This window comes from Cherax quadricarinatus, unplaced genomic scaffold, assembly GCF_038502225.1.
Source record: "Cherax quadricarinatus isolate ZL_2023a unplaced genomic scaffold, ASM3850222v1 Contig3120, whole genome shotgun sequence".
NCBI lineage: Eukaryota > Metazoa > Arthropoda > Malacostraca > Decapoda > Parastacidae > Cherax > Cherax quadricarinatus.
The window spans coordinates 31,461-48,968 of record NW_027198146.1 but is presented as its reverse complement, the minus strand read 5'-3'; the positions used below and the strand labels follow the sequence as shown (position 1 = coordinate 48,968).

At 42.5% G+C, this 17,508-nt stretch overlaps 1 protein-coding gene across 1 annotated transcript; it reads left to right on the top strand.

Annotated features, from left to right (window-relative positions):
- Positions 1–10,473: 10,473 nt before the first annotated feature.
- Positions 10,474–17,287, top strand: LOC128693083 (zinc finger protein 271-like). The gene has a single exon (XM_053782579.2). The coding sequence runs from the start codon at positions 12,888–12,890 to the stop codon at positions 14,100–14,102; it is 1,215 nt and encodes a 404-aa protein (XP_053638554.1). The 5' UTR covers positions 10,474–12,887; the 3' UTR covers positions 14,103–17,287.
- Positions 17,288–17,508: the final 221 nt, after the last annotated feature.

The window sequence follows — 17,508 nt, the reverse complement described above, 5'->3', positions numbered from 1 at the left end:
GAGTTTTGCTTTTCCTCTCATATGATAGGAAAAGCAGGCACAGGATTTTTTTTATACTATACACACTTGCCTCACAGACCCATTCTCTCATATCAATTTCAAAATTTACAGCTCACAGCTTATCTGTGGGGGCTATTCTGAAAATGTTGACCTACATGAGGAACCCTGGCCTCGGTAAAATACATCTGTGTGATGGGCACTCAAAGGGTAAACCCCTTCAGGGTCAGTCCCTTTGTATAACAGCTTTGAAGCCAGTGTCGCTCCAGTAGTACAATGTCATGAGCTCAACTCATTTAGATAAGCTGTGAGCAGTAAATTTGGGCCTAGATGTGAGAGAATGGGTCCATGCGGTAAGTGTGCACCATAAAAAAAAAAATCCTGCAGGACGCAGTGCATTATGAGAGAAAAGAGTATTTTCATGTGGTGTTTATTGTTGTATTCTCAGTTTCTTGATCTTATTTGATAAAATGGAAAATATATTATAGAAATAGAGATGATTTTGATTAGTTTCAGGACTGAAAGTAGCTTGAAATTTAGCACAAAGTAGCAGAAATATTTGATTTTTGCTTATATTCCAGAGTACACAAATGATGTCAGTTGTCCAATACATGTCCGACTGGCCAGTGTAATACGCATTCAGGAATGCAATGATATTATTTTTACAATTAAAGCCTCTCCTCACTTAGTGAAGTACTTGTTTACTGACGACTTGGATTTACTACAGGCTCTGACCAGTATGCTTACCTGAATAATGTATATTAGAGCTGATTTCCTCTATTCTGTTTATTACAATTTACAGTACATTACTGTGTAAACATTTAAAAATATTTAAAAAATGTTATATATGGTGCAAAGGTGACATGAAAACAATATCAAAGATGGTTGACAAACCCACTATCATTATAGTATGCTCCTTTCTTAGTGATGAATTCATTTTCCTATGTGGTTTTAGGAAGGGAACTCTGTCATTAAGTGAGGAGAGGCTAAGAAGGTAAGTTTCCTATTTTTAATGTGAATAAAAATTCCAAATGAAAAGCAAGAATAATATAAGAGGGGCTGGAGACATGACTGATGAACAGAGAAAATGTTATTTTAGTGGCAGAAATGTCTGCATTGTTTATTCTGGACCCTATTTTGAAATTGGCACTTCTTGAATTTTTGTATGAAATTTACCAAATTACCAATTTCTCATCACTTTATTGGGTAGTTTAAATAGTTGAATGGAAATAAGTTAGACAGTCCTCGATGACGCACTGACTTTCTTGGGTTATCCTGGGTGGCTAACCCTCCGGGGTTAAAAATCCTAACGAAATCTTATCTTATCTTATCTTATCGATAAAATGAAAGACATGTCAAAAAAAATAGCTAAGAATTTGTTCAGCTGGAACATTGAAGTTGGTCTAAAATCAGACTCAAAGTAGACGAAATTGCTGATGCATAAATATTGCCGACACAGCAAAATTCTGGATGAAATTGCTGACTCATAAATATTGCTGACACAGCAGAATTCATGATAGTGTAATTTCGTCAGTTTTCCATCAAATTTTGTATCTTTTGTGTTATTACCTTCAGAAAAATATTCTCTATCCCTTCGTAAAAAAAAAATACCAAAAACTTTGACAGTTTTGCAACCATGAAAGCAAGTTTGAGAGCAGGGATTGTGACCCTTTCACAGTCACACCCCTGCTGTCAGTACCCCTGCTGTCAGTACCCCTGCTGTCAGTACCCCTGCTCTCAACACCCCTGATCTCAACACTCCTCCTCTCAACACCCTTGATCCCAACACCCCTGCTTTCAACACCCCTGCCTCTTCAAGGGGGGCTCCTTGGCATGGTGAAGAGGCTCTTGGTCTGAGGAATTAGACCTGTCAGTCTCCTTCCTCAGACCGAATCTAATTACCCCCAATCCCCCCTTCCCTCTCCCATCCTCCCCATCCTCCCCTTTTTCCTTTCCTCCTCCTCCTCCCCACCCCTCCCTTTTTGACCTTTGGGATTTTTTCCCACAGGCACGCTAGTTCTTAGGTAGGGGAAAGGGTAACGGGGTCCATCCCATTCCGTTGAGGTTTTTGGCGGTGGCATAGTTTGCCATGGAATCTGGATTGCCTGGGGATGTCCTGATCCCTCTTCGGTATCCCGGGGGTGGCTTTGGGTGTCTTTCGGGCGACGGGTGTATCTCTGGAAGCCACCTTTCGGATTCCGGGGATGGTGGCTGAAGGAGGTATGCTTTGTGGAGGATATCCAGCCGCCCTCTCTTTTGTCCACTGAGGTAGCTCGGCAGATGTGAGGTTGCTATCCCGGATTGCTGGTTTACTGGCATGATGGGTAGAGTATGGCACGGGTTCCATGCTGCATCTGCGCTACTTGCGGTGCTGAGGTCCTCTTGGGCGTGGAGGGGGATTTCTGGCCCTTTCATTCCTCCCAGGAACTATCCCTCCCCATTCCCCCCTTTTTTTATTCTTTTTTTTTATTTTTATTTTCTTCTTTCTTTTTTTTTCTTAAAAACAAAATGAAAGAAGTAACCTAACCATGGAAGCTCTAGTCCATGAACCTGCTACCCCCCTGGCCCCTTCTTGATACCGCACCCCGTTCTGACCCCGCCTCGTCTTTGGACCACTCTTCGGACACTTCTAATGCCTCTGTACCTCTTGCCGGTGCTGTTTCCTCACCCGCTTCAGGTACTGAGGTCTCAACTGACTCCTCCGATTTATCTGACCTCCGCTCTCCTTTGACTATGCTTCCGGCCTCTCCCTCTACATTGCAGCAATTTTCGAACCGCCGGCCCGTTCCACATCGGACCAACTCTGATCCCACGCCTAAACGTCAATGACACTTACCTGCTTGTGATACTTCCCCACCTTCTCATTCTTCTCAGAAAAGATCGACACGTCCTGCACTCCCTTTCCATGCTCAGTTTCAGAATGCACAATGGACTAAATTCTTCACTTTACGACTGACTTCCTCTAATGCCTATCTTTCCGACCATAGTATTGGCAAGGCACTCCTACGCCATGTTGGTAAAGACATTTCTTTTCATGCTCTTAAGAGCGGTACGTGCATCATCGCTGTACAGAATGCTACCCAAGCTCATGATCTTTCTCTTCTCTCCCATATCGATACTGTTCCTGTCACTATTGAAAAACATCATTCCCTCAAGTCTTGTAGTGGTACCGTCATTCTGCCCCATACCATAGTTCAACAAAATTTCCAGACATGTGGCAATGACATTCTTGAACAGCTGGAACTCCAAGATCTCCCAATCCTCAAAGTAGACACTTATGTTCTTCCTACCCACGGGCAGAGACAATACCCTAGCAATGTGGCTCGTTTAACTTTTGACAGCCGTGAAATCCCATCCTCAGTTTATGTAGCAGGACATGGGTTACAAGTTCGAAAGGTGATCCCTACACCGCAACAGTGTAGAAATTGCTGGTAATTTGGCCGTCCAGCGAAATGTTGCAGATCTATAGCCGAATGCCCAGTCTGTGGTGCCGATGACCATTCTAATACGTCTTGCAATTGACCTTCCTCTTGCCTTAATTGTCATGAGGCTCACCCTTCGTACTCTCGCCGTTGCCAAGTTTACTTAAATGAGCGGGAAATCCGCTACCTCAAAGAGGCAGAAGGTCTCCTTTATGCCATGGCAGTTTCTCATCTCCGCCTTCAAGGGAGACTACCTCGTGTTTCTTATTCGTGTTTCAAAATGTCCCCCCACTTCTGGGGTCCCATCTTCTGCAGCCTCCTCTGTGGTTACCTCTCCCATAGTCTCTCCTGTATCTAATTCTTTTGCTGTCCTGGGCTCAGATGTCCCTACTTCAATGCCTCAGTCTGTTCTCGCTTCTTCGTGTTCTCCCTCAGTATTGATGAGATCTCGTACGACACTCCTCCCAATCGTCCCTCTAATTCTTATAAGTCAAAAAAAGGTCCTTTAACCCCTCTTTCCCTTCTTCCACCTCCTCATTTTACCTTCCCTGTCTCTGTGCCTGGTTCTTCCCCTCTCACTGGCTCTGTTACAAGTGTAGAGGTTCACCCTCCTCCTCGTACTGTACCTTCCTCCCCTGTTCCATCCCAAGTTTCTTCCTCTTCTGCCACCTCCCAGGTTTCTGCCTCTTCTGTCCCCTTCCACGCTTCTTCTCCAGTTCCCTCCACCCTTTCCCCCCCCCCTATCTTGGTACAGTCCATTACAGTTCTAATCTTTACTCATCCTCCCCCTACCATCTCCAATATTGTCTCCCATACAATGTTTCTGAATTCTGAAACACTTGAAGCAATCTCTGAATATATTGCAGAGACCAAACCATCAATGGACACTGATCCACCCTCTGTTCCTTCTCTCTCCTCTCCTCCATCTGCGCAACTCCTTTCTTCGCAACGCACCGTTCCTTCACTGCTTGAACGATTTCCGCTGCCTCGGCATGTGGACTTTTCTAACCCCTCTAGTCCATAGGAACCCTTACCTGTGGATTTCAGATATCTTTATCGTAGCCAATCATGGCCTATTTACAGTGGAATATACGCGGCCTCAGGGGTAATCGGGGTGAGCTTCAGATGTTACTCTCCCAGTTTTCCCCTGTTGGTGTTTGCTTACAGGAACCAAAATTACACTCTGCTGTTATCTATCCCATCTCAGGCTATAATTTATTGTGTTCTTCAGATCCTTTTCCTGATGGGACCTTTAATGAAAGTGCCCTTCTTCTACGCACTGATATTTCGTACCATCAGCTATTTGTTCGTACTTCGCTGCATTACACAGCAGCCCGTATCCACTTGCATAGGTGGTATACGCTCTGTTCTTTATATCTCTCTCCTTCTCAGGCATTATCTATTCCGGATATTGCCTTTCTTGTTTCATCATTACCGCCACCGCTTCTGTTACTTGGCGATTTTAATGCCCATCATTTCCTCTGGGGGGTCTCACTGTGATTCTTGTGGCATTCAGTTAGAGGCTTTTCTTGCTACCCACCTCCTCCATGTTTTAAATACAGGTACTCACACCCATTTTGATCCTCGGACTCACACTCTCTCTTGCATCGATCTCTCAGTCTGCTCTTCCTCTGCCACATTAGACTTCACTGGTCTGTTCTCCCGGATTTACATGACAGCGATCATTTCCCAATCATTCTTACTTACCCTTCATATTCACCACCTCTTTGTATCCCACGCTGGCAATTTGATCAGGCAAATTGGAACCTTTACTCACAACTAACTGTTTTTAGTGAGGTTCCTTCTTCGTCCTCCATTGATGAGCTTTTACACCTCTTCTCGTCCTCTGTTTTAACTGCAGCTTCTCATTCTATACCCCAAACTTCGGGCAGGCATTCTCAGAAATGCGTACCTTGGTGGTCTCCTGCTTGTGCTCGTGCAGTATGTTTGAAACACGCTGTGTGGGGCAGGTACCGGTACAATAGAACCATGGAGAGACTTCTTGATTTTAAGCAGAAGTGTGCGATTGCTCGCCGTGTCATCCGTGACTCTAAGCGCACTTGCTGGCGAGATTATGTCTCCACCCTCACCTCTGCTTCCTCTATGAGTGCAGTCTGGAAAAAAGTGCGAAAACTGAGTGGTAACTATTCTCCTGACCCGGCTCCTGTTCTGCATGTTGCCGGTGTTGATATAACAAACCCACTAGATGTTGCCAATGAAATTGGCAATCATCTGGTCCGTATTTCTTAGGGGCTCCATCTATGCCTCTCATTTCTTTCCTCAAAGTCTGCCAGAGAGTTAGCACCCTTGGACTTTTCTTCTCTCAGAGAAGAACAGTATAATGTGCCTTTTACACTTCAAGAACTGGAGGAAACACACTCAGCTTGCCGATCATCGGCAGCTGGGCCCGATGACATTCATATTCGTATGCTACAACATTTACATCAGTCAGCCCTTGCAGCCCTATTACGCCTTTTCAATCTTATTTGGTCACAAGGAGTTCTTCCACAGCCGTGGAAATCTGCCATTGTTCTCCCTTTCTGCAAACCGGGCACTACGGGACATGAAGCCTCCCACTATCGTCCCATTGCTCTTACCAATGCAGTTTGCAATGTGATGGGATGCCTGGTAAATAGACATTTAGTGTGGTATTTAGAGACACACAACAGTCTCTCCACTCGTCAATATGGCTTTCGTAAGGGACGTTCTACCATAGACCCCTCATTACACTTGAATATGTATGTTCGTAATGCCTTTGTGAATAACCACTCAGTTATTGCCATGTTTTTTGACCTTGAGAAGGCATATGACACAACTTGGAGGTATAATATTTTGGCCCATGCCCACTCCTTAGGCCTCCGAGGCAATCTACCATCTTTCCTTAAGAACTTTTTAACAGACAGACATTTCTGTGTTCGGGTTAATAATGTGCTCTCCCCGGACTTTATCCAAGCTGAAGGTGTCTCCCAGGGATGTGTTCTGAGCACAACACTTTTTCTCCTTGCAATAAATGATTTGGCCTCCAGTCTTCCATCAAATATTTGGTCATCATTCTATGTTGATGACTTCACTATTGCCTGTGCTGGCACTGACTGTCACCTCATTACAGTTTCTCTCCAGCATGCGGTCGACCGTGTTTCCAATTGGGCCACCACACAAGGGTTTAAATTTTCCAGTACCAAAACTCACCAAATCACTTTCACTAGACGCTCTGTCATCTCCGATCATCCTTTGTACCTCTGTGGCTCCCGTATCCCTGAACATGATACAGTCAGGTTTCTGGGCCTTCTCTTTGACTGTAGGTTATCCTGGAAACCTCACATTACCTCTCTGAAGGCAACTTGTCACAGCCGGCTGAACCTTCTTAAAACCCTTGCTCATCTTTCATGGGGAGCTGATCATTGAACTCTCCTTCACCTACATTCCCCCCTCATTTTATCCAAACTTGATTATGGTGACCAGATCTATTCATTGGCCTCTCCTGCTACTCTCTCTAGCCTTAACCCCATTCATCACCAAGGATTACATTTATGCCTTGGTGCTTTTCACTCTTCCCCTGTTGAGAGCCTCTATGCAGAAGCGAATGTTCCATCCTTATCCGTTCGCCGTGATGCCTGTTACCTTTGCTACTATGTACGCTCTCATGATCTCTGCAATTATTCCATTTATAGAATGGTCACTGATTTTAGTAGACATTCTTTATTTGTTCGCCGCCCCTGTTTACTCCATCCCTTCTCTCTTCGCCTACATTCGCTCTTGTCTTCTCTTCAATTACTACCTTTCTATGTTCATGTAGCATCTCACTTTTCCCTACCCCCCTGGGAAGTTCCAGCTGTTCGAGTCTGTTCTTTCTCTCTCCCTTTCTCGAAAGCCCAACTGTCTACGGTCGCTTCCCGCTCTCTTTTTCTTGACAACTTCCACTCTCATTCTCATGCAATTGCAGTGTACACAGATGGCTCTAAGTCTTCTGACGGCATAGGATTCGCAGCAGTGTTTCCAGACAGCATCATACAAGGGCATTTACTATCTTCGGCTAGTATTTTTACGGCTGAATTGTATGCCATTCTTGCAGCACTTACCTGTATTGCATCTATGCCTGTGTCATCATTTGTGGTTGTCTCAGACTCCCTTAGTGCTCTACAGGCTATACAGAAATTTGATACACCTCACCCCTTAGTCCTCTGTATCCAACTTTGGCTACGCCGCATCTTTACCAAGCATAAAGATATTGTTTTTTGTTGGGTCCCTGGTCATGTTGACCTACAGGGCAATGAACAGGCAGACACTGCTGCGCGGTTAGCAGTACATGACCTACCAGTTTCATATAGAGGTATTCCTTGTACGTACTATTTTGCTGCAATAGCTGCCCACCTTCATACCCGTTGGCAACAACGTTGGTCTGCTATGCTCAGTAACAAACTTCAATCTATTAAACCGAGTATAGGTTACTGGCTGTCTTCTTGTCACCAGTGTCGAGGTTGGGAGACTACTCTCTCCCGTCTTCGCATTGGCTATACTCGTCTTACTCATGGATATCTCATGGAGAGGCACCCTGCTCCTCTCTGTGAGAATTATCAGGTTCCATTATCAGTCAGCCACATTCTGTTAGACTGCCCACTTTATCAACAAGCACGCAGAATTTACCTCTGTCGTCGTCTTCACTCCGCTGCTCTCTCTTTACCTTCCCTTCTCACTGATGGACCCACCTTTCATCTGGACTCTCTCATTGACTTTTTGACAACAACTGACTTACTTCACAAACTCTGATACCTTCAGCCCTTTCTACCTCAATCTCTTGCTACCCTCTACCCCTGCACTATCCCCTGCCCCGCTGTTTTCTGTAACCTACTGATCATCCCTCCTCCCTTCTGCTGCCCAATACCCTCGTTTCCTTCCCTACCCTGCAGCGCTTTATAGCCCTTGTGGCTTAGCGCTTCTTTTTTATTATAATAATAATAATCAACACCCCTGCTCTCAACACCCCTAGGGATGCCAAGCCCATGATGATCCTCTTCAAATCGCTTGTCCTCTCTAGGCTGCAGTACTGTTGTATACTAACGGCCCCTTTCAAGGCTAGAGACATTGCAGACCTGGAGAGTGTACAAAGAACTTTCATGGCACACATAAATACGATAAGGCACCCAAATTACTGGGAACGGTTGAAGGTCCTTGATCTGTATTTCTTGGAATGCAGACGAGAGAGATGCATAATAATATACACTTGGAAGAACCTGGAGGGATTGGTACCAAACCTGCACACGAAAATCACTCCCTATGAAACAAAAAGATTTAGCAGGAGATGCAACATTCCCTCGATGAAAAGCAGGGGTGCAATGAGTACTTTGAGAGACAACACAATAAGTGTCCAGGGCCCAAAGCTGTTCAACTGCCTCCCAGTGTACGTAAGGGGGATTACCAATAGACCCCTGGTTGACTTCAAGAAGGCACTGGACAGGCACCTAAAGTCAGTACCTGACCAACCGGGCTGTGGTTCGTACATCAGTTTGCATACAGCCAGCAGTAACAACCTGGTTGTTCAGACCCTGATCCACCATGAGGCCTGGTTTCGGACCGGGCAGCGGGGGCATTGACCCCTGAAATCCTCTCCAGGTAAACTCCTGCTCTCAACACACCTGCTCTCAACACACCCGCTCTCAACACCCCCGCTCTCAACACCCCCGCTCTCAAAACCCCCACTCTCAACACTCCCACTCTCAACACCCCTGCTCTCAACATCCCTGCTCTCAACACCTCTGCTCTCAACATCCCTGCTCTCAACACCCCTGCTCTCAACATCCCTGCTCTCATCATCCTTGCTCTCAACACCCCTGCTCTCAACACCCCTGCTCTCAACACCCCTGCTCTCAACACCCCTGCTCTCAACACCCCTGCTCTCAACACCCCTGCTCTCAACACCCCTGCTCTCAACACCCCTGCTCTCAACACCCCTGCTCTCAACACCCCTGCTCTCAACACCCCTGCTCTCAACATCCCTGCTCTCAACACCTCTGCTCTCAACACCCCTGCTCTCAACACCCCTGCTCTCAACACCCCTGCTCTCAACACCCCTGCTCTCAACACCCCTGCTCTCAACATCCCTGCTCTCAACACCCCTGCTCTCAACACCTCTGCTCTCAACACCCCTGCTCTCAACATCCCTGCTCTCAACACCCCTGCTCTCAACACCCCTGCTCTCAACACCCCTGCTCTCAACACCCCTGCTCTCAACACCCCTGCTCTCAACATCCCTGCTCTCAACACCCCTGCTCTCAACATCCCTACTCTCAACACCCCTGCTCTCAACACCCCTGCTCTCAACACCCCTGCTCTCAACACCCCTGCTCTCAACACCCCTGCTCTCAACATCCCTGCTCTCAACACCCCTGCTCTCAACACCCCTGCTCTCAACACCCCTGCTCTCAACACCCCTGCTCTCAACACCCCTGCTCTCAACACCCCTGCTCTCAACACCCCTGCTCTCAACACCCCTGCTCTCAACACCCCTGCTCTCAACACCCCTGCTCTCAACACCCCTGCTCTCAACATCCCTGCTCTCAACACCCCTGCTCTCAACATCCCTACTCTCAACACCCCTGCTCTCAACACCCCTGCTCTCAACACCCCTGCTCTCAACATCCCTGCTCTCAACTCCCCTGCTCTCAACATCCCTGCAGGAGTATTTGTTAAATCATAATATAATAAAATAGCAGAAAAAACACTATAGTACTCTGCTGTATACCTAATATAGTAGCATAAACTAATTACACATGTACTGCAACAAGTATTGAAAAAAATTAAAAAAAAAAAAAAAAGAATTGCAATTTCAATTTTCTTATCAGATTTGTCTATTTTTTCAGAAGTTCATTATATCAAGGTTCATCATATTGACAGTTTACTGTATAAAAAAATAATTTCTGGAAAAAAAAAGTCTGTTTGAATTTGTTTAATGTTTATATCTGTAGATCAGCAGCACTGTGAAAATAATTTTGGTCAAAAGTGTCCTGATCATAGTGAAGATATTTCTAGTATTCATTATTGTAACTGACGTACCTATCCTAATGCTAATAAATTATGCATTGACTTTGCAGATCAGCATCAGAACAGAAAATTCCTCTTGCAGCCCAACATCCAGTTCAATGAAACTGATGTTAGTGGAGGATCATCAGCAATGTGTAATGTTGACCATATTGTAACAAATATGTCAGGATTGTTGACATTTGTTTCATAAAGTTCACCTCATTATTTTGACAATTACTTCCAATTACATCCTGATTCTCAACAACCAGTGGACATAAGTTCATTTACTGGAATACTGTACATCTACTATTAACATCCACACCAGTATTCTTAATATTATTATCAACATTCAGTACTTATACAGTACAGTACATGTGCTATTAACATCTACACCACCAACAACCAGTACTTACATTGATATAATACTGTACATGTACTATTAACATCCACTCTCTCAACAACCAGTTATATTGTGCTCTGCATTTACTCTTTTATTAATCTAAAATAACATTGAAGTATAGTATATTACTTTAAGAAAAATTATTTTTGTTTTTAAAAATTATACAGAAGTAATGACAACTGAAATTGTGTAAGTTATATCATGTAGCAAATTTGTGACAGTCTGTTTAGGAATTTGTCTTGACTGTTGGCGGGATATTGTATCATCTTTATTATTTTCCTTACTTCAAACATTGACTCTAGGCAAGATATTGATATGTATCTATTACTTCACACAGTCTTTCCTTCTTGCTCATAATCAGAGTAGATGCCTTCATTATCTTATTGATGAGATAGTCAAGATATTTTATTAATCATATTCTGAATATACTTCATTATTACATGTTACTTTATCTTTGTGCTTGTTCACAGTTAATAATGTATGCATGTTGATTATATGTACTGTTGTTAATATATACACATCGGTTGATGCTGTATGCTGTTAATATATACACACATGTTGATGCTGTGTGCTGTTAATATATACACACGATGCTGTGTGCTGTTAATATATACACATGTTGATGCTGTGTGCTGTTAATATATACACACGTTGATGCTGTGTGTTGTTAATATATACACACGATGCTGTGTGCTGTTAATATATACACATGTTGATGCTGTGTGCTGTTAATATATACACACGTTGATGCTGTGTGCTGTTAATATATACACACGATGCTGTGTGCTGTTAATATATACACACGTTGATGCTGTGTGCTGTTAATATATACACACGATGCTGTGTGCTGTTAATATATACACACGATGCTGTGTGCTGTTAATATATACACATGTTGATGCTGTGTGCTCTTACTATATACACACGTTGATGCTGTGTGCTGTTAATATATACACATGTTGATGCTGTGTGCTGTTAATATATACACATGTTGATGCTGTGTGCTGTTAATATATACACACGTTGATGCTGTGTGCTGTTAATATATACACATGATGCTGTGTGCTGTTAATATATACACACGTTGATGCTGTGTGCTGTTAATATATACACACATGTTGATGCTGTATGCTGCTAATATGTACACACATGTTGATGCCGTGTGCTGTTAATATGTGTACACATGTTGATGCTGTGTGCTGTTAATATGTGCACACATGTTGATAATGTATGCTGTTAATATATACACACATGTTGATGCTGTATGCTGTTAATATATACATACATGTTGATGCTGTATGCTGCTAATATGTACACACGTTGATGCTGTATGCTGCTAATATGTACACACATGTTGATGCTGTATGCTGCTAATATGTACACACATGTTGATGCTGTATGCTGCTAATATGTACACACATGTTGATGCTGTATGCTGCTAATATGTACACACATGTTGATGCTGTATGCTGCTAATATATACACACATGTTGATGCTGTATGCTGTTAATATATACACACATGTTGATGCTGTATGCTGTTAATATATACACACATGTTGATGCTGTATGCTAGTTGTAGTCATAATGGAAATAGTATTTTTTTGCAATGAAAATGTTGATGAATTGATTCCTTACAATATTTATACAAGAAAGTAGAAGAATCAGAATTCGAAGTAATAAATTTCTTCAGCTTTGTATTTATACTTATGTTACACAATATTGATCAACATCAGATATAACTTGATCTTGCAACAAGTGTGATCGTACACTCATTGATCTTGCAACAAGTGCGTTCGCACACTCATTGCAAAAAGCACCTGCACTTTCATCATCAATGTATGTTAGGAAATACGTATATGTTTATTAATGTTTCTAGGTATACAAGATAGCATCTTCAGTAAATAAGAGATAATAATGAGATATATTTTTAGCTTGTCTAAGTTATTGTTCTTAAAAAATATTCTTTATCTAAATTTTCGGAATACATGTAATATTGAATAAGTTTATTGAGCAGAAAAAATATCTCTTCTGTATCTAAATGACTTTCAAATGAGTAACATAATGCAAAAAATGAGAGCTTCTTTAGGAAAGAAAACACACAAGTGTTCAGAATGTAAAAAAGACTTTTCTAAAAAATCACATTTAATTCAGCACATGAGAATTCATACACCAGAAAAAACATTTCAGTGTTCAGAATGTCTGAAAGACTTTTCACATAAATCAACTCTGATACGACACATGAGAATTCATACACAAGAAAAGCCTTATCAGTGTTCAAAGTGTCCTAAAGAATTTTCCCAAAAATCAACTCTAGTTCGACACATGAGAGTTCATACACAAGAAAAACCATATCACTGTTCAAAGTGTCCTAAAGGCTTTTCACAGAAATCAACTCTAATGCAACACATAAGAATTCATACACAAGAAAAGCCGTATCAGTGTTCAGAGTGTTTAAAAGACTTTAAACAAAACTCGCATCTAATACGACACATGAGTGTTCATACACAAGAAAAACCATACCATTGTTCAGAGTGTCTGAAAAAGTTCTCACAAAACTCATATCTAATAAAACACATGAGTGTTCATTCACAAGAAAAACCATATCAGTGTTCAGAATGTCTAAAAGACTTTTCACAAAGCTCAAATCTAATAAAACACATGAGAGTTCATACACAAGAAAAACCATATCGATGTTCAGAGTGTCTAAAAGACTTTTCACAAAACTCACATCTAATAGAACACATGAGAGTTCACTCACAAGAAAAACCATTTCAGTGTTCAGAGTGTCTAAAAGAATTTTCACAAAACTCAAATTTAATAAAACACATGAGAGTTCACTCACAAGAAAAACCATTTTGGTGTTCAGAGTGTCTGAAAGGCTTTTCTCAAAAATCATCTCTAATGAAACATACGAGAATTCATACTCAAGAAAAACCATACAAGTGTTCTGAGTGTCTTAAAGACTTTTCAGTTAGATCAACTCTAATACAGCACATGAGAGTTCATACACAAGAAAAACCTTATCACTGTGCAGAATGTCTAAAAGATTTTTCACAAAAAACACATCTGATTAAACACATGAGAATTCATACACAAGAGAAACCATATCAGTGTTCTGAATGCCTAAAAGGGTTTTCACAAAAATCATATCTAATTCAACACATGAGAGTTCATACAAAAGAAAAACCATACAAGTGTTCAAAGTGTTTAAAAGATTTTTCAAGAAAGTCACACCTAATACGACACATGAGTGTTCATGGTTAATGAAATATATGTGTTTAGAATGCCTAAAAAACTTGTCTTTCAAAATTCATTCCTTACGTAATTCAGCATCTCAAGCATTCACTCACAAGAAAAATCATGTCAGTTTTCTGAGTGTCAAAAAACTTTTCAGTTAGATCAAATCTGATACATTTCATTCAGTCGAAAAATCTCCTACAAGGAAGGTTGTTTTGATGCTGGCTTTGTGCTCTCTCAACATTCACCCTCCTTCTTCAGGGATGCGTCTCCTTTGCGATTTTCAGCTCCTAGGCAGAAGGAAAATTTATTGTTATCCTTCCCATTCCATTCTTGTCTTCGGTGACCTCTTCAAGGAAAGGGGGGGGGGCTCCTTGGCATGGTGAACAGGCTTTTGGCTTGAGGAATTAGACCTTTTGGTCTCCTTCCTCAGACTGAACCTCATTACCCCCAATCCCCCTTCCCTATCCCCTTCCAGTTTTCAGCCTTTGGGATTCTCCCCATAGGCATTCTGGTAGGGGAAAGGGTACTATGGTCCATCCAATTCTGTTGAGGTCCTTGGCGGTAGTGTAGTTTGTCATGGAATTTGGATCACCTGGGGATGTCCCAATCCCCCTCTGGTCTCCAGGGGGGGGGGGTGGCATTAGGTATCTTTTGGGCAACAAGTGTATCTCTGGAGGCTGCCTTTCGGATTCTGGGGGTAGTGGCCAAAGGAGGTATGCTCTGTGGCAGGTGTCTGGCCACTCTCTCTTTTGTCCACCAAGGCAGCTCTGTGGATGTGAGGTTGCTATCCCAGGAGTGCTGATTTACTGGCATGAAGGGTAGCATATGGCATGGGTTCCATGCTGCATCTGCACTACTTGCAGTGCTGAGGTCTTCTTGGGCACAGAGGGGGATTTACGGCCCTTTCTTTCCTCCTAGGAGCTATTCCTCCACGTTCCCTCTTTTTTTTTTTCTAAAAAACAAAAAGAAAGAAGTGACATAACCATGGAGTCCCCAAACCATGAACCTGCTCCCATTGGGCCCTTTCCTGATACTGCACCCTCTTCTGACCTTTCCTCATTATTTGTCCACTCTTCCGACATTTCTCATGCCCCTGTACCTCTTGCTGGTGCCATTTCGTCACCCGCTCCAGATACCGGGGCTCCACCTGAGTCCTTTGATTCAACTGACCACCACACTTCTTTGACCATACTTCTGGCTTCTCCCTGTATGGGGCAGCAATTTTTGGATCGCCTGCCTGTCCCACGTTGGGACTCCTCCAGTCCCACACTTAAATGCCCAAGACCATTACCCGATGATACTCCTTTGCTTCCTTCTCATTCTACCCAGAAAAGACAGGCACACCATTCCTTTCCCTTACACTCTATGTGCATGCATCATCACGATCCAGAATGCTAACCAAGCTCATGATCTTTTTTCTCCTTACAACCATAGATCCTATTTATATAACTATTGAAAAATATCATTCTCTCAATTTTTGTAGTGGTTCTCACTGCACACACCTCTACTTGTTTTACCACTTTTCTTGATCTAAAATCTGCATTTGATATTGCAAACAGAACCGTTATACTACATGAACTAGCCAAAATAAATATTGGTGGTAGCTTACTCTGCTGGATAATAGGATACCTGTCAAATAGAGTATCCTCTGTCCTTTACCAAGGCTTCAGAAGTGATTCTAAAGAAATGTCTTTAGGTACACCGCAGGGAGGAGTTTTTAGTCCCATGCTATTTAATATTCTGATTAATGCTCTCCTAAATGCTCTACCTGCCTCACCTAAACATATAGCTATAAGCTATGCTGATGATATCATGATCCATACAACAGGGCATAAGAAGATGAATACCATTCTTAATGAAGTTCAAGCAATTTGTAATCGACTAGGCCTCATAATATCTTCCTCTAAAACAAAGATATTAACAAGCAAACGACATCCCCCACCCATCTATTTGCAGGGTGAAATCATTAGCTACGTTAAAACTTACAGATATCTTGGTGTAGATGTACCCTTTAACAAATCCACTATACCACAACTAAACAAGAAATGTAAAGCTAGGCTAAATGCTCTCAAAGCTGTTGCTGACTACAATCCCAACTATGGTACTAATGTGAGAATCGTGAGAATGATGTACATAGCCTATGTTAGGTCCTTAATTGATTATGCTGCTCCCATGTTGATATTAGCTAGAGAAAGTTCCCTCCGACCCTTGGAGTTAATGCAAAATGAAGCTCTCAGGACTATTCTTGGCTGTCCCAGATCTACAAAAGTTCTTAACATGAGGAAGGAGCTTGGTATTTCTAGTATCAGTGATAGGATTGTTGAAATTAACACTGTACTCGGTATTAGAATGTTCAGAAACGAACCAGACACTGTCAAAGTGAATCTTACCAAGTGTCTAGAGGTAAATACACACAGATCTAAATGGATTGTGAAAACGTGCAATTGCATTAAGTTTTATAACCTGCATGAACTGTATCACTGTAGGCAACAAGAGCATTTCACCCCTCCATGGAAGATGTGTTCATTTAATATCACATACCTACAAGTCCCTCCCAAGAAGCTCATTGCTAGTAATCCCTTCCTTAAATCTCTTGTTAGAGCAACTGCTCAAGAAGAAATTTCTCACCTAGGTGGTAGTAATAAGCTATCACAAGTTATATACACTGATGGATCTAAACAGGAGTCTTCTGGCAGGGCTGCATCTGCTCTTGTTGCCACCTCCCTAGTTAAGAACGATAATAAATTTGTTGAGTTAGGCATAAGAATTAACAACTGGGCGTCTACACTGCAAACTGAATTGTTTGCAATCCTAATGGTGCTAAAGCTAACCTATGACACTGAGCTTGACTCTATCATCATTACTGATTCTATGTTATCATTGAAGGCTCTTGGCTCATATAATGACTCCAACAACATGCTCATTGGGGAAGCCAGGTATAGATACTCAAAAATTAGGGACAAAGGAATTAACCCTTTCAGGGTCCGTCCCGTAGATCTACGGCTGGTCGGTGAGTGTCCAAACCGTAGATCTACGCCAAAATTCTAGCGCCGTCAAATTTAGCGCGAAAGCGCTCATAGGCCTACATATGAGAGAATGGGTCTGCGCGGTGGGTGTGCGCCATAAACAAAAAATCTAGGCGCCTGCATAGCATTGTGGGAACGCCGGCTCAGTCACCCTTGTTCACCATGTCTCGTCGCAAGTCAGCTCTGACTCCCCGGAAAATTGGGACTCTCCTCTTCCTGTCTGATAGTTCTGACACTGATGGAAGTGGAAATGAAGACGAATTCTACGGCTTTGATGAGTTAGTGACCGAAAATAATGACCAGGATATCGATAATAGTGCAGAAAACCCCGACGATCCTCGACCTTCTACCTCTGGTGTGGGCACTCGTGACTCACGGTCGGTTGTTCCTAAACGTAAGAGAAA

Coding starts and splice junctions, on each gene's coding strand:
- LOC128693083 (XM_053782579.2), top strand. CDS start 12,888: ATGAGTAACATAATGCAAAAAATGAGAGCTTCTTTAGGAAAGAAAACA.